Raw genomic sequence first — 27,110 nt, 5'->3', positions numbered from 1 at the left:
TGCCAGCCCTTTTATATGCAGAAAAACAGTTGTGGCACAGGTGGGCCATGGAATTTTTATAGTATATTGTGGGGCCTCAGAAAGAAAAAGGTTGAGAACCCCTGCTGTAGATAGTTTCTTCTTCCACAGCACGAAACAAACAGGGGCAGGGCTGTGCATAGCACATGATTATTTATGGTAATTATGGAACCTAGAACTTCTAAGGAGTGTCCAGAAATCAGCATTAGGTTCTTTAGTTCAGAAATGTTAACATTAGATTTATACATACAAAACACATTGATTGAAATGTTCCTACCAATCTCACATCAAATAAGGTGGAAGAGTGGGACTTATTTCACCTAAAAGGTAGAACAGCTGGCACTCCTGAGATTAACCTTTTAAGCAAATTTCTAACAGAAATTAAGTGAGAAGAAGGTGTGTTGATGACATCTGGTTTGGAACTCTACCATCTGAAACATGATCTGGAGCTACTGTTTCAACCCTCAGGCCCTATTTGCCACTTTTCTGAGATCAGGATGTGCAGATCTGACATAAGAATTTTTTCTTTATACTGCAAATAATTGGTGAAATTATGCTCTAATGGTTACTGCACATCCTGTCTTCTACTGTAGGGGAGAAAGCAGTGTAATGCTTGAACTTCCATACAGCTTTTTAAAAACTTCAAGGGCCGTACATATGATGTCATCTAGAGCAGTGTTTCTCAACAACCGGTCCCTGAGATCTCCCTGATACAGTTAGGAAGGCAGCAAGTCAGTCCCTGGTATCAAAAAGGTTGAGAAACTCTCATCTAGAGGAAGTTTAACATACAGTAGAATACTTATACATTTAAGTGGTTGCTGGTAGTAACTCTAACTCAACATTCAACAATCTTCCACATAAAACAAGTGCATGCTGATCTAGCAAAAATATATAGAGTTCCATTTCCAATTGGTTTTGAGCACTGGTATTTCATAACTTTAAAAGTAGGTTTTTACAAAATTACATTCTGAATGAAGTTTTCACTTCTGGACACTCTTCAGACATTTTAATATTACATTAATTGATTACTAAAAGTCCTGATTTTTTATCGCTCTAACACTGTCATTTCCTATCTCTTCTCCCCTTGTTTAGGTCAACTCTTGTGTTACATTTAATTTAAAGCCCAACCCTGTGGTTAGCTGAGTGCCATCAATGACCAGGACACACCACGCCTCTAGGAGGCACTAAGCATCATATAGGATTGAGCGTTAAATCAAGTATTGCAAAAAGAGACTCCTTGAAGTAAGGCACCTGCCATCTAATTGGTCTATAAAGCCTGCATGATTAGATTTGAAATTAGGAAATGTGAATTCAAATATTTTTACAATCTAGAGAAAAGTCAGAGAAACCAGAGAAACTTTTTATTGCACAAAATAAATTATATAGAAAACAAAATGCAACAAAACAATTTGTATTTGTAGGCTGCACAACAGATGTTACAACATGAATATATTTATTGCTTTCAGAAAGGAGCAATTCAGTGCTAGTAAGCAGATTAGTTATACTTCTTGCTCATCTAGATTTTTCATAGGATTAATTCAACTGGGCCAGAGGCATCTTGCAGCATATGGACCTTACACAATTGTAACTTACTATAGCAGTAAATGAAGGTGCCGTGGATATTCTTGACAATTACATGAAACACTCAATTTAACATCACTGGTACTGAAGCATACATACAATCACAATAAGAAACTGTTACATATCAAATATATTTCTTAAAATGTCCATTTACAGAGTTTGCATGAGTCATTGTACTAAAATTTACCCTCTTTACAAATGTAGATATAACTCCAAACAAACTCAATTCTCTCTGCATCAAAATACAACACAGACCCGATTTTGCCAAATGAAGGCTAGTACCAACTCAGTACCTAATTATAGAAGTGTTCACTTGTTCTAATGTAGTTATAGGTTTATCATCCTTTTTCAGGACAACCCTCTATTTTTTAAAAGAGTTATAACTCAGCTGAAAAGAATATTCGAGTGACCTTTGGCAGAGCGGGGGAGGGGGGAAGGGAAACGACAGTACTTGTTTTATACACTAACAAAAATATTCATTTGGTTACTTAAAAAAATATATAGGGCTGCAATATATATTTTACATATATATTACATTTATAACTCAAAGTGGTTTGAGACTCTAAAATACTACTTTGTTGACCCTGAGATGTTGAGCCCCCATTGATTTAATATGGACATACTATTAGTAGCTATTTAACAAGAAATTTAAAAAGTGTAAAATATTCAAATTGTAAGATGTTTAAAAAATACTGACTACTTTAGGAACTTAAGAAAAGCGTAAGTGTATTAATATGGTAATGGTTTTACCAAGTATTTGCAGTCTATTGAATAAAATCCTCTCACTATTTAATTATGTAAATATTTACACACATTTAGGATTGTAATATTGTAATTTACTGTGGACTTCTGGGATTATAGTTACTAAACTTTACAAACTTATGGAAAACTAACACAAAAGATTAAGTGTGACTAATGTTAGAGATATGACAGATGCCACAAATGTAAGGAAATTCAGAGTTAAGGTGGGAACACTTGGCCATATTCAAGTCTAAGTTACATGAATGTAAAAGCAAAGAAACACCATTAAAGTCAAATCTAGAGCTCTGACCCAGCCTAAGGACCTGTTAGTGAAGACCCATGCAGAGTCCCATTGTGTGAAGACTGTGGGTTTACACGTGTGGAACTGAGATCAGAGTCTGGCCATCTGTCTTTAAGTGATCTGGTAGAATTCATTTGGAATGGTGTGTGTGTGTTGCTGGGTTCTTTTAGATGTTAGATATACTACAGTGCAAGCTGGCACAAAAAATGGGTTAAGAATGGCAATTTAGCCATCATTGCAATTTCACCATTTCAGTGTCCATGGTTCCATGAGATTAAGTCCTAATGTCATATCATGTGATTTTTTGTGTTTTCAAAAAAGTAGTTTAAAAGTACGGTTGGTACAAATTACTATGTACTAGTAACTCAAAAGGTGCAGTTGTAACATGCATATGTTCCAGCAGCAGTTTCCTAAAATTAAAAAATATCGAGTATCAGATATGTCCCACGGCACTAGGAAAATACTATTTGCTTCACATATCTGGTATGTCATTTTCATTCAGTGGGGAATTTGCTATTAAATACTGATGTCTTGCAAATCTGTTGTAATTTTAGATAATTTTATGGATTGCATAAACTGTAAATGGACTATGTAAATATTGTATACCTTAAAACATCCATTGGAATGTGACCCTCACAATGAAATTTGCTGTATCACAACAAATACAATGAAGTAGGAATGTTATAAGGTAGGAAGAAAATAATGTCAAAAATGAAAAAACAGCACCGTCATTATATGTTATGCAATCAAATTATTGATAATGTAGACATTTTTTGTAGCATGGTCAGATATACTTGGCTAAGTCCAGGTATAAAATGCATTTAGCCCAGCTGTAACAACTATACAGCTTTATACAGAATAAACATTCCATAAATCAACTGAGAATGCATTTGAGCACAAAAATAAAAATATTTAAGTGATTCTCTAAGCAGCTTTTTGTTTTTTCAAAACATAAACATAGATATTGGACTGATTAAATATCTACAAGTGCTTTTCCTTTATAAAAATACATATATTCTTAGTAGTAGGATAGACTAAGTCATTAACAATGACCTGGTATTTTTTTTCACTTCAATTTGAATGATTTATAAGCTAAATTTTACAACCACAAAAAGGTTCATTTGTAATAAGGTGTTACCACTTTTGACAAAAAGCTTAAAATATTTTATATTTTAAAAGAAAATTAGCAACATAACATTACAATACGTTCTATGATCTATAAGTATTGTGAGGGCTGTTGTATTAAAAACGGATAGCCACTGACCAGATGCAAGGAAGAATTACTGCCCACCACAAGCTCCTTTCTTATCTTTACTTGGATCACAGCTTATATAAGGACACTTAGGCCCCCATCCAAAAAAATGCCATTTAGAGTACTCTATAAAGACTATTCGGTAGCCTGGAACGTCTAATAGATCAGGCTTTGCATTGATTTTTTTTAAAATGCAAAATATTTTTGAGTTTGCATTTGGGAAAATATTTACAAAATTATCCATTGCTTAATGTTTATTCCAGGAAGTTTCTACTCCTGAAAAAAAAGAAAAGAAATAAGAGCTACTGCAATTTTTTAAGTGACAGATTTTAAAATCTCTTTAAATAATTGTTCTGTTTTTTCCAATGTAGTTCAGGACTATCCTGGAAAAGAAATGCAAGAGATTTATCTAATTTTTTATTTTTACTGCACCACACACAAAATAACCTTGATATTTTTACTAATCAATAGTCTGATGTTACTGAAAGCAATGCCATTTGCTAAAAAAATAGCTATAAAATCTGTAAAATGTACTTTAACATCTTTGCATGATCCTCCAAGTCTGTTCTTTTTACCCTCCAAAAATTCACTAAGCTACAGCTAGAAAACCCAAAAGTATCTTGGTGAATATTTTGTGCTTCAGAAGGTTTATGAGATTGACAGTGCACGGAAGTATTTTATTAGTTCACAGGCCAGGTATAGCACAGATATCAGTAATGCAAGCCTTTATGCTTCTTTTTGTTAACAGACATTACCCATGACCTAAAAGGGACCATTCTTTCTACCCATGACTGGTAAATTCAATCCTTATGCTAATTTCCAATAATTTATCTGTTATTCAAAAATTGACAGGTATGCCAAACTCTAGTTTGGCAATAAACAGCTACCACCAGTAACATACGTTTGTTTGATACCAGATGCATTACACTTGACTAACTAGATGTCCACTGCACTCCTCAACGGAAAATGACAATGCTTCATTCCAAGTCAGTTTCTCGATGGCTGACCTTTGGTATTAAAATGTCCCTTACAACTATTAGGCAAGCAAATAAGTCATAAAAATATAGTCTTTAAAAAAAACTTTATGAATAAATTAAATGTATGATAGGCAGATGCACGGAGTAATTTAAGTCAATCAGAATTCAGTTTTCCAGTAAAAAGGTACAGTGAGCAACTGATTATACTGCACCAAAATCCCTCAGACACAACGGCAACATCTACATTGCTAATCACCTGATAGAATACAAAACACAGTTATGGGACCAGAATATCACCACAGAATAAATGCTTCTCACTTTGACAGTAAACATCTTTGCTTCACCTTTGTTTGCAATAGAAAACGTAGACTATAGCCAGCAGCACAAAAATGTTTTACCCTTGTAAGAATTTTATATACTACACCATTCTCTCTTAATCCAAACCCTGCCTGCTACTCATCACCTTAAGGGAAAAAAAATAATTTATTTTCATCCCATCCATCCTTTTATATGTCATGTATTAAGCCCCCTTTAAAAATATCTGCTAGAAAAAATTTATATATATACTGTAAGAAAAAGTACATATATCATAGCAATATGCAAATTCAATCTAATGCCTCTCTTTGGTTCATTAATATAATCATGGAATCTTTATCTTATGGGACTGGCCTCTCCTGCAGTTTGAAACATTAGAGCTGCACCTCTCTTTCTACAAATACAAGAGGCAGCTCAGGTCCACGGGCTTTTCCACACACCTACCACCACTCTTGAAGTGCTTCCAGAGCTGTATAGAAACATTAAATTGCTTATCAGTAAAGGAAACAAACTTCTTAATGGTAATGACAGGATTCAGAAGTGACCATTGTAAAAACACCAGCAGAATGTCTTGTGTCAAAGGAAACCCTACTTAGAAATCCCATCTGAAAGATCCTGACCTCTCCCTCCCATCTATCTGAGACATCTGGGATGTAGTGAGTAGTAAGGAAAAAAATTAGCTGGGAAGTAAAGATGAGTAAGATAAGGAAAATGTTCCCCTTCTCTAAAATTAGTAGCATTAATCTATTCTGGGATCACTGTTTGGAGCACATTCCCACAGAAGGATGCTTCAGTTGAGAAGGGAAGATCAAGCCAATAGTGTTTTACTAAAATGTTGATAGATGACCAGGTGGAAGTTTTTCAGATTTCTTCTGTGGTGGCTCAAGCTCTTTCTGCCCTGAAAGTCATCTTGGAAAGTGTTAAGTAGGCTCTGATCCCTTCTAGAATCAGTCTGTCTACAGCTGAATATGCTTTGGTGAAGCAGGACTAGATCCACCTGACTATGGAGGATTTAGCTGGCTTAGCCCAGGCATTATGGGCAAAAACAAAACAATCAATATTCTTCTGAATTGATTGGTTCTACTAAGGTATATTTTCACTGTTCTTCTCACATGTAGGATATGCCATGCTTTTATCCTCTCCAAATGTGAGGTATTGGACAAAATGAATGAATGATCTCCCATGAAGTACTGATGGGCTAACCTTGTTTATGAATGCCTCTAGAGTAGAAAGAGCTTTATCTTGTCCTCCTGGAAGATGTAGTAAGGCTTTATGTCTTCTAAAAGCAATGTTTTCTGAAACTCTTCTGGTTGACATGACGCATAATTTTACTATAAGGAAATACAGGGAATTATGTATCATTGATTCAAAGGTCTGGATTGCGAAAGCTTGTAGCATTGTGGACAGCTCCTATGTGGCTTGCTTTATTGGAAAATAGATGAGTTTATTCTCAGGAGGAAATCTGCATTACTTTGGCACTTAGACTTGAAATTCTCATGTCCTCATGTCAATTTATTTATGCCATGGTCATGACTGAACTAGAACATGCTCCTTCCCTAAGGCAAGAGCTGAAGTCTCAAAGAGCCAAATCTGGGAACCTGATGCTCTGGAGCTTTTTTAACTTTGTTTATTGTGGTGCTCCAGGTGTGTTCCCCATCCTGAAAGATTGATACCAGAAGTCTGGATTTTGGTATCTGGACTGCAGAAGGAAGTTGCTACAATCATATGGGCTTCCCATCACCACCAAATGAATCACTGAAACACTCTGGATAATATCTGCTTTCCTACACATCTCTTGTTGTGACAGTTCCAGGCTCATAAGAGAAATCCTTGACGTAATACCATATGCACTCTTGTCTAGGGTGTAATTTCTATGTACAAGGCCAGAAGACCAAGGGGCTGCAAGTATGCACAACTTAAAGATCAGTGCGTGGGCCATGTTGAATCTTTCCTGTGTTGGTAAGGCTGCATTCAACTCCTAGGTGAATGATACTTTGAGAGGGCCTCAGAAAATTCTTCTATCTGAATATTTTCTATTTTGTCAACCTGTTCATTTTCCTTGTCTAAGACCGCTTGGACTCTCCTCATCTTTTTCTTACTCTGAAGAATATGAAGCAGAGTCCCGAATCTTTGAGGGACAAGTTCTATTGCTTCTTACTCCAAGTGACTGTCTGACTGAACCAGGACATTTTCCTTCAGGTGTGAGATCTCCTTCAGGATTATTTGATGTTTTTAGTTGTCTTGCGAGGTTGAAGAGGGATGAAAAAGAGATGTGGAGGAGTCTGGAACTCCAGGGTGCATCTCTGCTTCACTCGGTTCTGAACTTACCTGTTGGAAATCAATTAGAATGAGGTATCTGGAAAAGGGAATACCCTGCTTTGTAGGCCTACTTGACTGAAAACTGTTGTAGGCCTACTTGACTGCTCAAACTGAATGAGCTGGAAAGAGGAGTTGGACTCATTTCTTGGTTTGGGCTTTCTTCTTATGTTCTTACCCCATTGTGGATAGGAATAAAAGGACCTTTACATCCTTCAACTTGACTGGAGTGGGAGCAAACACTTTGGCTAGTCCATGTAATTGGCTAGCACTGTATCAAGCTTTTCTCCAGGTAGGATTCCGCTGGTGTGTTTTGAAACTCAGAGAATTGGCACTGAATAACTATGCTGTCAAGAACTTCAATCAGTTAGGGCTTCTCTAGTTTGTGGCAAACTGGGATGTGAATCTACCCTGCCTTATTTTGCCATGGACTAACTGACGTGCATTAACAGTTCTTTTATTAACTGAATGAAACTGTATTAATGAACTGTTAATACTTGTCAGCAGGATCGAGAGCAGGCTAGTGTAGGGTATATTCACACTGCAGTTTGCGGGGAATTAAATGTTTGTGTACACAAGCCCTTAGTGTCTGGCTGAGTTGGCTTTTGTGGTTTTGCTGCAACTCCATGGAATGCCCTTCTGTAGCTTCTCAGACCTTATGGCAAATAGATTGCCTCTTGACCTCTGTGGTGATATGGAAATGGAAAACAAATAGAGCAAAAGAGCTCAGGGGTGGTCCCATTTAGGGAGAAAAGCCCTACAAATTTTGGTTCACTATGGGAGAGTAGAGAGCAAAAGATTTTGGTTGCTGCTGTCACAAAATCAGCTTTAAAAAGCTAGGATTGCAATGGATAAGATGGGAGCCTTGTCTACCACTCTGCTGCAGAAAGTGAATTTAAATCCTAAACCACAATGGACAAATCTGAGTTGCCCCTGGAATTTGTAAGAGAAATACAGCCAAAATATCTCAGACTAAGGAAAAAGATAAGGATCCAGAATTCAAGATTATTGCTTAGGGGAAGATAAAATTGACTCAACATAAGACTCATCCTTTTTAAATAGTTTCTAGTATGTGAGATACTGTATTTGCCCATATTTAAACTGCCTAATTAACAGAAAATATTTCTTTGATGTCAGCTTGTTTCACTTGAAGGAAGATTCTTCTATGTAGAGTTCTATTGAGAAATACTATTACTGAAAATATTGAGACCATTTATAATACACAGAAAAATATTCTTATTTAAAATGTATAAAGTGGGTCTAAAAGATATTCTATATTAGTAATCCACCATTTTCCTTTAAATAACATTTTCAGTAAAACCAGAAGAGTCAAAATAATTTACATTATAAAATGTCATTAAAAAGAAGTTACATTTTTGTTGCACATTGTTTCCTATCTGAGCACACCATACGTTAGGGTCTGATTCTGAAAACATTTATCTGAATAATCCTTACTGTAGTGATAAGTTCCAATGACTACAGTGGGGGCTATTCAGACAAATAAGAATTATTCATGTGTTTGCAGGATTGGGCCCTTAGTCAAGGTAGTTTAATAGTTCACAATGTAATGCACATTTCATGCTAATCTAATAGATTTGTATTATATATGCTTTTGAGATCTTACAAGATTCTATTCTGTAAACTCTTAATTTACAGTATGTTAGAGGACATACACTGCATACAGATTTCTAGTCTAACAAAAGGCATTACATTTGACTTCTATTAATGGGCTATCTGGGGGAAGGAGGTGGATGTAACTTGTGGGCTCTCATTTTAGAAAAAAACCTAAACGTGTGGGATAGAGTTAAAGGTTGTACAATTAGGGAAAGTGTCTCATTTTAGGTCTGACCACCCCCCATTGCAGGTGGGAACCAACAATATGGATAATTGCAGAATAACTACTGGGGGCTCAGCTATTTTCTTCCTTCCTGATTGACTTTATGCAGTGGTGAGACACTGTCTGCTATTTAAATGTCCACATCAAGCATGCCTGTACGTAGTAGTGTCCTGTTTTATTTGGAGACGCTGTGTGATTTTCATTGAATACCCATGTTCCCACTGCATTATAATCTGACTTTGGCACTCAAAAGTGTCATGCACTTGACTATTCTTACATTTGTCTTATTTTTTAATTGGCACAATGTATCAACAGGGATAATCACACATACATATCTGTAGACATGTCACACCTATGCAGTATAAGAAAAGAGGAATTTACTGCAGGAGAGACAGCACTTGTGTTATGCAAACTGCCCATATAGATATCAATTTGGCTGGCATCTAACCCCTAGGACAAGCATTCAACCAAACCACAAGCAGGCACTATGCTGTCATATCTGAAATTCATACTTGTAGGTAGCTAGATCGTATGTTTATAAAAGCACTGAAAGACAGGATACTCAGCTAAGTACATTGAAAATGTATCTGTCCTTAGTTTTCGAACTTATAGTGAAGAAGATTTGACTTCCCTAATCCAGTTCTGAGCTGGATTTAAAAAACAAACAAAAACCATGAAATAACACAGTTGTCAATTCTGAGCAAGACAAATTTTTGGCTTCCTGAACTTAGAATGCAGAAAATCTTATGAAACATTCAAATCTCTATTCATTGTCACTCATGGGCCCTCATAATAGAGTAAAAAGAATTTTCAGTGGCCATGCTAAATCCAATATGAATTTGTTGGTTGGGTGCAAAATTCTGTCTATGGCATGGCCTTAAGAATGGACTCAAAGTGATAAATTGTGTGTTAGACAAGGTAGGTGAGGGAAAATCTTATATTGGACCAACTTCTGTTGATGAAAGACAAGCTTTCAAGCTCACAGAGCTTTTCTTTGGGTCTGGGAAAGATACTCAGATTGCCAATGGTTAAATACAAGATGGAACAGACAGTTAAAAATAAAAAGTTAACACGTTTCAAGAGATCATTCAAGATAAAGTGGGAAAAATATTTGAGAAAAATGTTTACCCACAGGTAATATGGTGTTTCCACATTGGAACCCATATAGGGAATCATTAAATAATTATAACCCATACTCGATGGGACCACATCCTGAAATAAATCTTTCCCAAACCCCCTCTTCTGGCCTTCAAACAACCTTCCAACCTTACCAAGGTCATCATCAGAAGCAAGCTCCCCACAGACCAGAATACACCAACTCAAAGTGGCACTAGACCCTGCCAGAACAACAGATGCAAAACCTGGATGACATATCTCCACTTTTATAATGATCAGTATCTTCCACAATACACCATTCAAGATCCATGGGTTCTACACATGCCTAACACAATATGTGGTGTACCTCATTCAATGCACTAAATGCCCCATTAACAACTGTGGGTGAAACCAGACAATCACTATACTCTCAAATGAACTCACAGAGAAAAATGATAAAAGACAAAAAACACCCTATCACCCGTGACCAAACACCTTTCAAAAAGCCATCACTCCATATCTGACCTATCCTCATCCTCAAAGGAAGTCCGCATAACACCTTCAAAAGCTGGAAAAAATTCACAACTCTGCTAGACATTAAAAATCATGGACTCAATAAAGACACTGGATTTATGGCTCATTATAACCATCTGTGCTCCACTAGTCCTCCTTTGTCCCATGACTGCAGAGGTGTTAACTGCTCACTTAATGACCTGAATGGTCTCTTGCAACGTGTTAACTCCTTACGTTTAGCAATTTGTTCCGTCTTGTATTTAGCTGTGACACACTGTGTACTTTTCTCAGACCTGAAGAAGAGCTCTGTGAGCTTGAAAGCTTGTCTTTCACCAGCAGAAGTTGGTCCAATAAATATTACCTCACCTAACTTGTCTCTCGACTATCCTGAGACTACATGGCTACAATAACACTGCCGACAAATTCTGTGCTGTCCTTCTGTTTGTTTAAAACACCCAGTCCAAATGTACCAAACCAGCAAATATACAACTGAAGAAATACATTGTCTCCCCCAGATCAACTAAAAATTAAGCTTGAAATATTGCTATTAATTTTATGACAAACTGAAACCAAAAGCTTTGAAACAAACCTTTCATTTTAACGTGAAGCCACCCTGAAAATACTCCTGGCATAAAAACAATACTTCTATGATGTGAAGGGCATAAAAATTGTAAGGTGTCATTTGTACATACATGTAAATATTTAGAAATAACATCCTATTGCTACTTTATAAAGGAATTTAGTATGATGCACATAACATTGATATGCAATAGAAATTTGGATCCCCCTCCTGCAAGCTGATCCATGTGGGCAGACCTCTGTGTCTGTCAAGAGTACCACTGCATTTGTTAAGGCTCTGTGTAGGAGCTGGGGGTTTACCACCATGGAGCAGCTTGTCAAATCTGCCAACGAGCGTGCCATGGACTGGGAACAAGCATGCCATGGACTGGGAGGGCAAGAGGTGACTAGCCTTTGCAACCAGCAAGTGCATCTGTTTCTATCAACTGTATGACCCTGCTAGCCCCAAAACCAGTCAGCACACTGTGCCTGCAGAAGGGAGTATCAGAGTGTTTCCCATGGCACCCTGTGTCAGCACATTATATGCAATCTTCATCTGCAATGGCAGGATTCCTTAACAGAATGCTATGGGCAATGTCTCTACTCCCCCTTGTTATGTGGCTTTTGGAACACAAAGGTAGGATTTGACTCAGTGTGTACAAACAGGATGTAATCCTGTTGTCACTAAAGTCAATGGCAAAACTCCCATTGACTTCAGGGGCCACCATTTCACCCGTAATGCATGTTTGTTTGCATGCCCGACACATATAAATTGTACTGACACCAAACTTCTACAGGAGCTATTTCCCATCATCTATCTTTTATGCTTTGACCCTGTGGTTTTTTATTTAGGTTTTTTGTTTGATTTTCAAAGCTTGAGTAATTCATTCTATAGTAGCTTCTGAAAGTCAATTTGTTTCCTTTTTGTTGTATACATAAAGTCATATAAAAGTTAGTAGGAATGCTGGTAGCTGTGCATTAAGTAGAAATTATACCAAGTATTGAACTGTAAGTATCTCTGCAGAGTTTGAAATAAAAAACCCACTCTGACTTGTAAACTGAGCAAAGACAATGGAAGACTACAGAAAAATATATGAAATATAATGCTCCCTGCAATGTTACCAGAAACCTTAATACAATTTTCTTCACTAGAACCATTATATTTGTGATACCTAAGGCAAAAATCACATTTTTCCCCCACCACCACCAGGTCTGAGAAAAAAAATGCCTTAAACAGCCTATTTTCATCAGACTGCTTATCTACTACATTGCATTACCTCTAGTTTTATGGAACTAGCTTTAAGATGCGACAATAACTAATTAAATTAATCTGCAATAGCTTCTGAACTCCAGATAAACATAACAGAAATTTAATGCCATTAAAGCTGTGTATTTTGAAATATGTTAGTTTGTATTATTATACTCTATTATATGCCACACTTGGACACATCTAAACCCAATCTTAAAAAGAAATCCTTAATGTGAATGACAACAGAGTGACAAAAGATATATAAATGTTTGTCATATGGTGTAATTTCAGACAGGAATTTCTGCTTTTTTATTGGATATTTAAATGATTTTAACCTCACTTTTACACTGACTTTATTAAAAGAAATGTAATTTGACCAGCTGCCATTATCCTAAATAGTTGTATATCATTTTCCAATCTCTAGGCCAATCATACAATTTTGCACTCACGAGGGCTATTGTGCTATTTAGGTGACACTGGCAGAATCTATTTAGACAATTTAAAATGGCTTAGTTGAATTATTATGTTCTAATATTGTTGTAAGGATAATCTTCATTCATTGAAAAAGGACTGCTGCACACTCATGAGCGAGCTATACCTGGACGCATGAGAAACTTAACAAGAAAAATGTAGTGGCACAATCACCACTGTTCTAAATATATTTTCTATACAAAATATTTTCAAGGTATAATCCATAACTTTTTGTACAGTTCGCTATCATTTATACAACAATAATCAGTAAAATAGTAAATATGTGACAATTGCAACACCACATGGAATGAGCATTCTGCCATTTTGCTAGTGTAATCAACATTAGGACCAGAAAACTCTTCTAACAGGCAGGCAAAATGTTCTGTAGTTTTTGAATCTTGACTATACACGTCATGATTTTGGCTATGACTTGCAGCACACTTTTAAGATACTACAAATATCTTATGCACATTTCAGTAACAGAATGGCACTTGGCTTGCTCTAATAGAAACAACAAAGATGCAATTGACAATTTTAAGAAAGACAATGTCCTTATTTGCATGCTGAAAGTCTGGTTGTGTCCCCTTAGTCCAGGCACATCCATTCATTGTGCAATCTGTCGATGGGTAAACAAATAGTGCAGGATTCATCTCAGTGGGATCCAGCCCTTTGGTCTAACCAAAGTCAATTCTGGGTCGATACTGCAGTACCATAGGGTAAGACTAGAAACAAAAACAAAAGAAGAACACAACAACAAACAAAAAAAGACAAACAAGGATAACATGAAGGCATGGTTTATACGAAATACAAACAAGATATAATTAAACCGTACCGTAAGGAAAGTTAAAAACTTACCTCTAGGGTGAACATTAGATTAATGTGGTTTTATACATTTCAATAAAATTTACATCCACAACCAGATTTCAAAAATACAATGAAAAGTCTCTTTTTCACGGTGAGTTCACGAGTCAGATTATAATTATATCATCCATACACAATACACATGCTACATAACTTAAATTGTATGTATGACATACTGGAATCACACTTGTGTGATCCTAGAAATAATTCAGGTATTCCTGTGCTGTTAGATTTGACAAAAACATTCACAAGATGTTTTTATCCCATATTGATCAAATCAATTCTAAGATGACATACTTGGCCTGATATTTCAGAAGTACAGAGAGCCAACAGCTCCCATTATAACCAGTACTAACCAATGTAAGCTGCAGTTACTCAACTCTTTTGAAAATCAAGTCAACCAGTCACTTGCTTTCATGAGAAAGGAGGACTGAAATCTCCTGAAAATATTTCCCTTATTTTCATATTCATTCAGGACTGCATTTTCAATAGCTCTCAATCGTGCATTCACAAAAATGCAACACATCCATTTGGATACATAAACTGAGGAGCACTGTGATTAGGGAAGGAAGGTGGCTCTTGTGGTCACTTGCTGCTGAAAGTTCCATTTATATAATGTATATTTTTTCAGTCTAAGTCTGATGTTTTCTCCACATAACTTTACTTCAGTGTTGAAGCTTCTCTAACACAAAATCAGGAATGGTCTATTATGTCAACAGTAGCATGGGGTTCAAATAGCCTCTGACTTCACTAGCAGAAGGGACAACAGTTGAGGTACAAACTTCTTTAATTGTGTGGGTGGAATTACTGAGGTTTAACAAAATTATCATTAGCAAAAAAAATATTGCATTCTTTTTTCATTCTTCAAATACAACAGATGAATCTCAGAGACCAAAAAAAAAAGAATAACCATTGCATTCAAGACTTATGCAAGAAGTTAATGAATTTTTCTCACTATGGTAGAAAAAGAGTCAGAAATTGGAGTGATCACAATTGTTGTGGGCTTTTAGGTGTGGAAATCTGAAAAATCAGACAATTAGAGCAAAGGTATTTATAGTATCCAGGGCATTTGGGTGAGAAGGCAGAAAGCACTTTAAGTGAGTTCTTGTTATAAGTAATAACCATATGCTCAAATAAACTCAATCTCAGATTATTTAGTCCAGTATATGATTACTACATGAGAAATAGGAAACCATCCCATTTAACATTTAAGAATCTTTCACACCTCAAACTAATGCTTGGTCTTGCAGACTATGTATTTGCTTCTGAACACAAGCACCTAACTTCTATTAACACTAATGGGAATTACACACAAGCACTGAGGACAATTACACCCCTAAAATTTAGTATGAGACGATACTATACTCAAAACTGCTGTGGACAAAGTCTGCATACCACTAGAAATGTTGAGCTAACTGAACAAATACAAATTGTGATGCGTGAACAACAATGTTTTTCTAGAACACCCTTTTATTTGGACTGAATTCTGTCCTCAGTTACACCCAAGTCACTCAACTGAAGTCAGCACAATTGCAAAGTGTCATTTGTATCAGAATTTGACCCTCGATCATTAATTTTGGTTTTCCATGTAAGAAAAATATTACTTGGGGTCATTTTTAAAAAACAGCCATTTTTAATAGAGATGGGCTCAAATCAAACACTGAAACCAGGTTCAGATCCAAATTTGCAGCTTGAAATCTTCTTTAAAATTGGCCAAATTAGAACACCCATTGTGAACAATATGAAAATTTGAGAAAGTTTTGATCAGATTTCGATTCCAATGTTTTGGGGTGTTTAGATCTAGAGTTTTTGTTTGCTCCATTAGAGGGATATGAAGCTGGGATGTCAGCCCATTTCCAAATTTTAAAGCAGTAAAAAGGAACACAACATTAGCAAAATCTAACATTTCTTTACTCGCCAATTTTGGATGCTTTAGAGAGGTATAAACTTCCATTATGTCCCTAACCATGCAGTACCATGCAGTCCCTAACCATGCAGTATTATCATGAGGGAGGACAAGGGGAGAAAGGGAAGAGTGGAGACGTCTTTTAGCACCCTGCTGGTGATCATTGTATGCACTGAAGCATGAAGATAAAAAGCCTTTATTTAAAAAATCGTAAGCCTTAAAACTCCTGAGTGTACTTCATTAATTCAATACAAGCTTTATGGAATGAATAAATAGACGACTTAGACCTTATATGTCAAGTTTTAGCTCAGAGGAACATAGAGTTATAAAACCTCCACAATGACGAGTTACAATTAAAATGTTGACAGGATATGTAATATGTACAGTCGTGAGTGCCTCTTACCTGATAAAAAGTGCCATCCTGTGAGCAGACTTGCGAAGATGAGCAGTTCTGACACCGAAACTGCGGAGGAGATGATTTTCTGATCAGATAAGAGGCATCCACAACTGGACACATACATTTATCATCAATCATTTAATTTTTTTTGTTTCAAATTAGAGAATTAAAATTAATTATTTTTAAAATAGAAAAGCATTTTCCAAGGAATAAATTATCATTGTTTCTTAGACTATATCTAGCTCTCCTAGTGTCCAGAGGTGTGTCCACAAAAGGTCACAGTGAACAGTGTCATAGACACAGATAATGGATTTAACTGAGCTTCATCCATCAAAGAAAGAGATTATCAGCTAAGAACTAGTATAGCTTCTGTACCACACTTTGGCCTAAAACCAACTTGACCAGGGGCTAGACAACCACAGAAGAGCATATATCACTGGAGCTGCCTTACTATAACCTTCTTGATAATTCCCCCCCCCACCAAAAAAAAGAAGTTTCCAAACAGATTAATAACTGGAGAGTTTGTTACCAACATAATTTCTGAAATATTTCACCCAGGCAGGAATAGCACCCTGAAGAGACCTGAGCTACTTCAAAGATGATAGTATTATACATTTTATATTTTTTTCTGTTGGTTTTGGTTTGCAATCATTGGCTATTAAGAATAATTTATAATTCTCCAATGGAAAAGGTGAATGCATCACCTGGAGATTCTGTGGGACTATAAATAATCCATAAAATTTCACTGAGTTTTCAGTAACATCATATATACCCAAGAAAAAGTTTTTCTTTTAATTTTTTTGAAAAATTTAAGCTGATGCAAATATGAGCATTTGTCCAAATATTGCCTCCAAACCAATACAACTGTCAGGGATCCATGTGTTGACAGGAGGCAGTAGTTCAGCCATCTTGAATGCATTCTATTATTGTTATTGCCTCATTTCTCCTCAATATTTCCTTAGAGCACAAGCAATGTTACCAAAATTCAGAAGGTTAGTAAAACAAATATCAACTGGATTCAAGGGCAATACTACTCTTAGATTAAAACACTCTTTGATGGTGCAAAATTGCATTCTTGATAGCTATTTTAATCTCTGTGCAATATTCTGTCCTCAAACCCAGTCAATATTTGCTATGCAGAAATTAATTTTTTAAAGGTCTTTCTAGGTTTAAAGGTAAAACTGTTAAAGAAGTTTGCAAGTTGTTTGATCATCATTGTGCTTAATCCCATCTCCTCTGCCCATGCCACAGTGAGTACTTGTAAATCAGAAAAACAGAGTGATGGGGGTGCTCTGGAATTTACTACAGCTCAGTATGTAAAACTACACCAGTACTTAACCTTAATTGAACCCATGTGCAGCTTCCCCTTGCACTGAGATGCAACCACTTTGCACACAATCCAAAGCCTTGCAAGGTAAAAGCAGAATATATAACCACATATAACATGAATGAACATATAAAAGAAAGATAAAATAAATACAACAGACAATGAGATGATTTCTGACAATTAGTGATCAAATGGGAGTAGTTAATGGTCCAAAACAAACCTAAGGGTTACTAACTCAATTTGATTATTGATCCCTAAGAAATGTCCTTCAGCAAGACAGCTATTGCTTCTCTAAACTATATATGTGGGGGTAGAAAATTAGCTGTCCTATCTGTTGTGGACATTATTATATGTTTACTGTACATGACATGAATACAGAATTAAGCAATGTCAAAATAATTAGATGGCTCGAATGATTTCTGAATGTCCCATCGTATTATAAATAGAGCATTCTGAATACAGAATGATTGGACACAAACTCTTAGACTTTTGCAAGTTAAGGGATCATACTATTTCAGCTGAAATTCCCAGGATGACTAAGTGTTTGTGGTTTCAGATATTTCACCTAAGAATTCAAAATTAGAACATATATTCAAACTTTGTATTCCTGCTAATTCTGAATGTCAAACTTTATATAGTATGCCTGTTGTAGTGTTTCAATAACTAATCTTAGAATTTTTTAATATAAATAATCTGAAGAGTATGTGAGATTAATTTTTAAATACAAATTTTGTAAAGATCACAGAACACCTTTTGGACCAAGCCACGAAGCCATACAAACTCTATAAAGAAATCTGTCTCTACACAGGCACACACAAATACATGTAAAAATGATAAAAGTACTCACATTTTCGCCTCTTAGTCTCCATCTTGTCATATAGATGAATTCCATAGTATGATCCTTCCCCATAATTTCACCATTGCATAGTACATCCAGCTTTAAAAAAAATGATGACATAGTCCAACAGATATGAAATTGTTACTTTAAATGAAATAATAAGTGAATCTCTTAGGTATTTAATAATCCCACCAGAGATTCTTAGTGCATGAACCATACATTGACTTAAATAACATGTTGATAAATGTCAATGCAGATGAATTCCCCCTAAAATATTGATTTTATTAATCCTATACAGTTATCTGAGTAAAGAGAAAAGCTTTACAGTGTGCCTTGGAAGATGCTCTGAACATTGCAATACTCTTTCAGTCCTAAGGATACACACATGACTATCACACTTTCCTGCTTATTAAAAAACATAAGAATAACCCAAAAATGCAAATACCATTCTTCATTAATTGAGGACTTAGGGCAGGAGAAGGAAGCAATGTGATGAAGTGAGATAAGTCTGTGAGAAGCATTTCTACAAAAATGGCATTGTGGAGTCCCCTGTTTATCGTCACTCAGGTCTTATCTCCACTGAGACTTTTTAGAAATTTTCCTATTGCTGCTTAGCAGAAGAGCTGCTCCACTGGCTAGTTCAATATTACTTCCCCACTTCACATAGGTATGGTGAGGGCAAATATATTAAAGGTCATGAGGTGTTCAGATACTATGGTAATGGAGGCCATATAAGTTCTTAGACATAGGCTAGTCTATCAGAACTGGGCTGCTTTTCACATTACACAGTAAAAATGAAGAATCACTACTGAAACTGCAGAATGTTTTGGTCAGGTGGTGTCTAGTCACCACTCCTCCTTTCTCAGCAGTTATAGCTATAGGGCTCACTTTTGTTATTAACCATATAAAAGGAGGCAAGAAGAGAAAACAGACCTGTATATCAAAAAACTGAAAAGATAACTAATACATAAGGATATGATTCTGTTATGGATACTGTGACTTTCCAGGACCTCTACGACTTCTTCTGGGGCAGGGCTGGAGCTGCTGTCAGCCCTGGGCTGCCAAAGCAGCTGGCCGGGGTTGGGTCAGCCCCTGTTGCAGGAGCAGCATGGGGGCTGGAGCAGTGACCCCCCGGAACAGCTGACTAGCGGCTAGCCCCGGGGCCACCAAAGAAGCTGGCTGGGGTTGGGTCAGTCCCTGCCGCAAGAGCAGTGGAAGGGCTGGAGCAGCTGCAAGCCCCTGGCAGCACTCTATTTGTCCCTCCCTCCCCAGAGTATTTTTAGTAAAAGTCAGGGACAGGTCGCGGGCAACAAACAAAAGTTCATGGAAGCCCGCAACCTGTCCCTGACTTTTACTAAAAATACCTGTGACAGAATCTTAACCTTACTGATAAAACAAAATGATGGTCGCTCCAAAGCTGAGCAACAAGCAATATTTATATGAAGGTGCCTGGGTAGCAAGTGCAGTTGGGTGCTCCATTTTTTAAGTGCTCTTCAGTGGGCCCGGCTCATTTCCAGGTTTAGAAAACCTTGTACCAGAGACTGAATACTGCCTTGTACCCACTGATTGAGTTATTTTAAAAAGCCTTTGTTTAGCTGAAGCTTAAATTTATATTTTGCAGTTGGGGGCAGGAGAACTTACCTCATAAGAACTCGGAAGCTTTAATTTTAAACTGAGAAACTTTTTGATGGTTCCCACAGTCACTCGTGTAGAACAGCGGATGAATTTCTTCATTAAACCCTAAAGGAACATATCAGAGATGGGGTGTTAGATATTTTGAAACAAAGCACCCTCACTTAAATAGCATGTATGCAACTTTTGGTACAAGAATATTTATTAGAGTGGGCATGTTTACTGTTAACTAATTTTACTGTAGTGCCTGTATTTATTTAGTTTTATTATTAATTCATGAAGGATGTGTATAACTTTCTGGAAGGCTTGATTTTTTTATTAATCCAAGGTAGGCTGGTGACATTTACACTGCCACAATTTTCTTGTGCAGTAAAGACCTGGTGTTTGGCTGGGTTAGAGCACCCCCAATCTGCTACTGCTTTGCACTGGCTAGTTTGAAAATACCATAGATATTTGGAACAGCTAGCCCATCCTATTCAATGGGTCTGTATAAAGAATCTACACTCACTTTAGGTCTTTTCTTGTTCCATATAAATTCTAACAACCACCTTTGTATTCCTGCAAGGGTTTTATCTGAGATAATCACAGAAAGATTTTGAAACAAGAAAGATATTCTTGGCAAAACGTTTATTTTGAATGGACTATTCTTCCTAACCAAATTGCATACTTCCTCCAGTCCTCCGCATCTTTTTTCATTTGCTGAAATAGTTGTTTGACATTTAAATCATAGAGCTCTTCTAGGTTGTCTGAGATTTAAATTCCCAGGTATCTTGTAGAATTTGTTGCCCATTTGTACCTTCAAGGTTTCTGGAGCAGACTTTTCAGAATCTGGCAAATTTATAGCTAGCATTTCAGATTGACATAATTTACTTTAAATCCACTTTCCCAAAGTCATGGATTTCTTTAGAAATTTATTTTAGAGAAATACTTGGCTTAGTTAAAAATAATATGACAGTACTTGTATTTAAAGATACGTTCTGATAATTTTTTTATTCAATATTTTCATTAATGATTTGGAGGATGGCGTGGATTGCACCCTCAGCAAGTCTGCAGATTACACTAAACTGGGAAGAGTGGTAGATACACTGGAGATTAGGGATAGGATACAGAGGGACTTAGACAAATTAGAAGATTGGGCCAAAAGAAATCTGATGAGGTTCAACAAGGACAAGTGCAGAGTCCTGAACCTAGGAAGGAAGAATCCTATGCACTGCTACAGACTAGGGACTGAGTGGCTAGGCAGCAGTTCTGTAGAAAAGGACCTAGGGGTTACAGTGGACGAGAAGCTGGATATGAGTTAACAGTGTGCTAACGGCATTTTGGGCTGTGTCAGTAGGAGCACTGCCAGCAGATCGAAGAATGTGATCATTCCCCTCTATTCGGGATTGGTGAGGCCTCATCTGGAGTACTGTGTCCAGCTTTAGGCCCCACACTAAAAGAAGGATGTGAAAAAATTTGAAAGAGTCCAGCGGAGGGCAACAAAAATGATTAGGGGGCTGGAGCACATTATTTATGAGGAGAGGCTGAGGGAACCGGGATTATTTAGTCTGCAGAAGAGAAGAATGAGGGGGGATTTGATAGCTGCTTTCAACTACCTGAAAGGGGGTTCCAAAGAGGATGGATCTAGACTGTTCTCACTGGTACCAGATGATAGAACAAGGAGTAATGGTCTCAAGTTGCAGTGGGGGAGGTTTAGGTTGGATATTAGAAAAACTTTTTCACTAGGAGGGCGGTGAAGCACTGGAATGGGTTACCTAGGGAGGTGGTGGAATCTCCTTCCTTAGAGGTTTTTAAGGTCAGGCTCGACAAAGCCCTGGCTGGGATGATTTAGTTGGGGATTAGGTCCTGCTTTGAGCAGGGGGTTGGACTAGATGACCTCCTGACTTCCCTTCCAACCCTGATATTCTATGATTCTATGAAGTTCCTGCAAGTTTTATTCCTGTGATAGATTCATTGTCCTTTGTGCAAAAGGCTCCATGCCAGTGAAAAAGTAATGGACAATGGACATCCTTGCCTAGTCCCTCTGTGTAATTCAAACAGTGGTGATTTAACCCCAGTAACTTGCACAGCTGCTTTTGGACTGGTGTAAAAAGCAATTATTCATTTAAGGAACTGGGGGTCAGTGTCCATAAGGGGCAGGACTTGAAATAGAAAGTTCCACTCTATTCTACCAAATGGTTTCTCTACAAGAAGCGATAACAAAAGAAACAGATTTTTACTTGATTCAGCATTTTGGATGATTCCAAGTACTTTCTGAATATTGTCTGACATTTGTCTCTCCTTAATTAATCAAGTTTGATCTGGATTTATATAAGCTGAGAGCATGGAATTTTGCAATTGGCTAGCTAGTATTTTTGCTAAAATACTTATGTCATGATTCAACAGTGCATAAAGTAAGATCTTTTCCTACTTTAGGGAGAATAACAGTAGCTTCTTTCATAGGTTGTGGAAGTTCTTCCTTTAACAGAAAAGGGCAAAAGGTACCTCTTAAGGGACCCACAAATACCTCCTTAAATATCTTGTAAAATTCAGTTGGAACACCATCAGGTCCTGGAGTTTTATCACTGTTCATGCTTGCTATTGCCTCTAACATTTCTTCTTCTGTTATTTCTTTAACTTAAGTTGCTTAATCAATTTTATCTTTGGCAAGCCTGCTATTTACAGATATTTCTGAATAGCTTCAGAGCTTGGATAATCTGACATACTGAGGTTTTTATAATAAGCAGCAAAAATAGCACATATTTCATTAGGGTGTGTAATTATCTTTTGCTGATTGTTTTTACTTACTGGAATAACACGTTGCTGTTGAATCTCTAAGCTTTTGAGCCAAAAGATTATCATTTTTATTTCCTTTTCCATAAGACATCTGCTTTGGATACCTACAGGATTTTTCAGTGGCATCTGTCATCAACATATTCAGTTTCCCCTTATATTAGTTAATCATTGATGTTCTTCTTTTGAACCTATTTGTATGACTTTCTTGTAATCTTTTAATCTCCCATTCTAGTTCTGTTTTTTTCTTGAGCTCTTTCTTTCTTCAATTGAGAGTTCTGCTTATCCAAATGGTCCCTAAATACAGTTTTACCTATCTCCCAGATACGACCTCTTTTTATACTGTCTATATCATTAATCTGAAAGTATTTAACAATATCTTCTTTAATTGCTGAAACCCGATCTTTGTCTTTGAGAAGCAAGCAGTTCATTTTCCCAAAAAAGTCATCTTTAGGACCTATCCCACCTATCAAATACTACTTTCAGTGGTGCATGATCTGACCGTGTAATGGTGCCAATTTGTGCGGGTCCTGTCTGCGTCATTAAGGATTTAGACAGAAACAATACATCTAGCCTAGTGTGGGTGTGAATAAAATGTATAGTCTCTTTCCCACGGGTGCAGTTCTCTCCTACAATCTGAGATTGAGTTATTAGCACAGAGAAATCAATGCTACACCTGTTTTCCCACCCCTCTTGACTTTTTTGTCAGATCTGTCCCCCTAAAGAATCAGTGTGAAACAGAAGTCTCCTCCAGGTATAATTTCTCCATCCTAAAGTCCTTCAGAATTTTAAAAATCTTAAAAAAAAAGATTTGCTTTTGACTGGGAGGCACTGAGCCAACTCTTATTAATAACCCAGCCATGGTGCCCTTCAACAAGCTAAACTGGTCTTTAATGTTAAAACATACATGTTCAGCAAATACATGCACACCTATTTTTTGCTTGAGCCAAAGTAAGGATCTGCCTAAACCAATTACCTTTCATGCCCATAAGTTGCCCCTCCTGAGAATGAGTTTCTTGAAGTACAATAATCTAAAAGCATGTTTTTTAAATTTGGCCAGAACTTTTTCCCTTTTAATGCAATTACTTAGCCCTTTGACATTCAAAGATGTTATTTAAAAGGAAGAGCCATTGAGAATAACTATTTAAGCTTACTGAAAAACTTGAAATTATTGTGATTTTTTCAGCTGTTTGATGGCATGAATCCTTGTGTGTCCGATGTCTCTAGTTTCTAATTGTGTTACATTCGTGACAGTTTGCCTGAATATGGCTTGATTTCTGTTTCTAAACTTCCCTAGCTATTTCCTATAACACTTCCCCTCTGCCTCCCCACTCCTGCCTTTCCCATAGTTTCAATCCAAAACCAAAATACCACCATAGCATATAAATCACTCCCCAAACAAGCATTTTGCTGAACCCTAAACCTCTGTACTCTCCCCATGAATACTTGGACTGCTTCTCTTGTAATTCAAAGATGGTATACTCTCCACCTATGGGACCTTGACCCTCACCCTCAGGGATTGATTATCACCTGCTAACTTGAATTACATCTGATCCTAAGGGCTCCTCCCCATTACTTCTCTATTGTCAATCTCCTCCATACCTAGGATACCCCTACCCATTCCCTATTGTCCTTTATTTTCTAAAATGCAGCTATCACAATATTATGCTCATTTCACTTAAAGCAAATACCATACTATTTCCCTTCTAACATTAATACAGTTACTTCACAATTGTTCATTCTTGATGACTTCAGGAAGTCCCTTCTATATAATCTTTAGCTGATTCCTCAGATATCTGAGTACTCCTGTTTAGGTTCACTTCTGCCACTGACAGTACGTTATCAAGAGGATTTGTCTTTTCTTTTCCTAGTCTCCTTTTCTTGGGTTTCACCATCTGCCAGGATTTTTCCAGCATTTTATCCTTGATTTCTACCTCTGGAGTAGGTGTTCTGATTTTTTTTTTCCCTTGGAGACTCCATCTTCTGAAACCCTGTACTGTGCTTTATGAGAGGAATTAGTAGGTTCAGAAAGTTGATGGAGGCAGTTTACTTTGCTAACCCCTTACATCTCAGGCTTCAGGAAGCCATTTTTGTCCAGCCCCCTGCTGGTCCTCTATTGCATTGCTTTTAACTTTCTTTTAAGGGAATCAATAACACTGACAAAGCAAGTTCTTCCAATGTATCAGTATTTTGTACAGTTTTTAAAAAAATACAGAAATGAAGAAAATATAAAAGGGACATAGGCTAACAGGAAAGGGACACAGTCACATGACAGCTGAACAGATGGAACACTTCTTGAAACCTCTTTGGCTTATAAGAGTAAAAGACTAAAACCTTTTTCAAGTAATCCAGTGAAAACTCTCTAAGGCCCCAATGTTGAGATGTGATCTGTTATTGCAGAACCTAGCGCTTATGTGGTTAACACTTTTAATCCAACCTGCAAAACACAGAGACCTATCTTGGGAGAAAGAGACATTTCTTGCAACATGTGAGTTATCAAGCTGAGGGAGGGACACGGACACACACACAGTTCTGCTGATCCTGGGCCAGAACAAAGACTTTTCTACTGAGTAAGAGTTTCAAATATTGAGCATGATTGTTTAAAATACACACCTACACAGTAAAACATTCTGTAGTATTTGACTAGATGAGTACTTTGTATCTACCATTTTATGATTTTCTCTCTGCAGCAGTTTGACAATTTGACAGTAAAATCGGCAAGGATTCCTACATAGCTTACTCCCCCTAGAAAGAGCTCAGACATGAGAGAAAGAAAATACCCCTAAGTGCTGGAAGACTGGTAAGCAAGCCTCATCATCTCCATTTTTCAAATAGGGAAAGTGACTTGCCCCAAGATCACAGAACAAGTTCGTGTCAACACCAGGTTTATAGCTCAGAAGATTTGGCTCTCAGTTCCTCAGTACTCGAGCAATCCTTGGGTTAAAAATACTAAATACTTTTTTTTGTGAAAGTGATGGGAAGATATTTGAGCCTGTTCATGTTAAGTGGACAAACCACAACAGAAGAAGATTTAAAATATTGTAATACCACGGTGTACATTTCTATTTGGTATTCCAATTCTCATCCTGTTTTACCACAACATGTGCTAGTCCTATAGGTTATTGAAAAGGTTAATCACAAATTGAGTAATTTTATAGGCAGCGAATTGTGAAAATTGCAAGATTCTTTATAATGCTCCAATCAAGAGAGGATTTTGTTATGGCGACAATGGAGATGGTTATAGGTCATGAACACTGCAAAACTCTCTCCCACAGAAGTTTATCTTAAATTGTCAGGAAATAATAAGCAGCACAGATTCTTTCCAACAACTCACTTTTACTATGTTATCCCCTGACTGCCCATTGTTCCGTAAACAATCAAGGCAAATAGCAATCTGTGGGTCACTCCGATGATAATCTTTATCGTCTTGATTTTCATCATCCTCTTCATCTACTTTGGGCTTGTCAGCTTTTGGACTTTCATCTGTAACATATAAAGATCAGATTATTCAGGTACCATACAATTAAAAGGAATGGTTTGCAATGTCTGGGAATGAATTAGTACACTCATGCATACACACAGAGATATAGATATGAAATCAAAGATATATTTAAAGCTAAATTCTCCCAAATGCATTAAAATGCTTTGGTTCAATTATTTTAAATCTGGCACGTTCTTTAAAAATATGCTATTGGACTGAATTTCATTCAATGCATTCTTTAAAAACAGCTCAATTTACAATCCTTGAAAATTGAAGTTTACTACTGAAATTGCAATTTTACATGCACATAAAGGATTTCTACTTTACAGATAGTGGTTAGGCAGGTGGTGAGTAGTGATTATGGTAGTCTATTTTTGTGTGTTTACTTCCTGTAATTAATAAAGCTCACATCTCAGAATAAGTCAACCCCATTTTACTATGCAAAACTAACATGCATTTCAGTTGTGGGATAACTAACATGCATTAGCTATCCTGCAGTAAAATCCTAGAGGCGACAAAGCACTGTATTTTTACCATGAAGTATACTAGGCAAGATCAGCCACAGGTGGAGGTACAGTATTGACTTTGCAGTAATATCTACAGGTGCCATGTCTCCACTAAGATTTTACAACTAATATGTTAAATATACTGCTATAAACCCCCCGCCCCTTT

General features: G+C 36.8%; 1 protein-coding gene across 6 annotated transcripts in view; it reads right to left on the bottom strand.

Annotated features, from left to right (window-relative positions):
- Window positions 1-1,357: 1,357 nt before the first annotated feature.
- Window positions 1,358-27,110, bottom strand: part of PCGF5 (polycomb group ring finger 5) — a 117,035-nt gene continuing 91,282 nt past the window's right edge. For 3 of the 6 annotated variants that reach the window (XM_037905809.2, XM_043552357.1, XM_037905810.2), the window contains 5 exons: window positions 26,292-26,440; window positions 20,195-20,293; window positions 18,563-18,652; window positions 16,395-16,454; window positions 1,358-13,946 (listed from right to left, as the gene is read on the bottom strand). In XM_037905809.2, the coding sequence (XP_037761737.1) occupies window positions 13,899-13,946; window positions 16,395-16,454; window positions 18,563-18,652; window positions 20,195-20,293; window positions 26,292-26,440 (446 nt within the window). In that variant the 3' untranslated portion in view covers window positions 1,358-13,898. Of the gene's footprint in view, window positions 13,947-14,087; window positions 15,106-16,394; window positions 16,455-18,562; window positions 18,653-20,194; window positions 20,294-26,291; window positions 26,441-27,110 lie in introns of those variants that run through there. The other 3 variants (XM_043552359.1, XM_037905812.1, XM_043552358.1) reach the window with 2 other exon arrangements.

Source organism: Chelonia mydas, chromosome 7 (genome assembly GCF_015237465.2).
Source record: "Chelonia mydas isolate rCheMyd1 chromosome 7, rCheMyd1.pri.v2, whole genome shotgun sequence".
In the NCBI taxonomy this organism is placed as follows: Eukaryota; Metazoa; Chordata; order Testudines; family Cheloniidae; genus Chelonia; species Chelonia mydas.
Note: the sequence above shows the minus strand (reverse complement) of the source record. Positions and strands in the feature narration are given on the sequence as shown.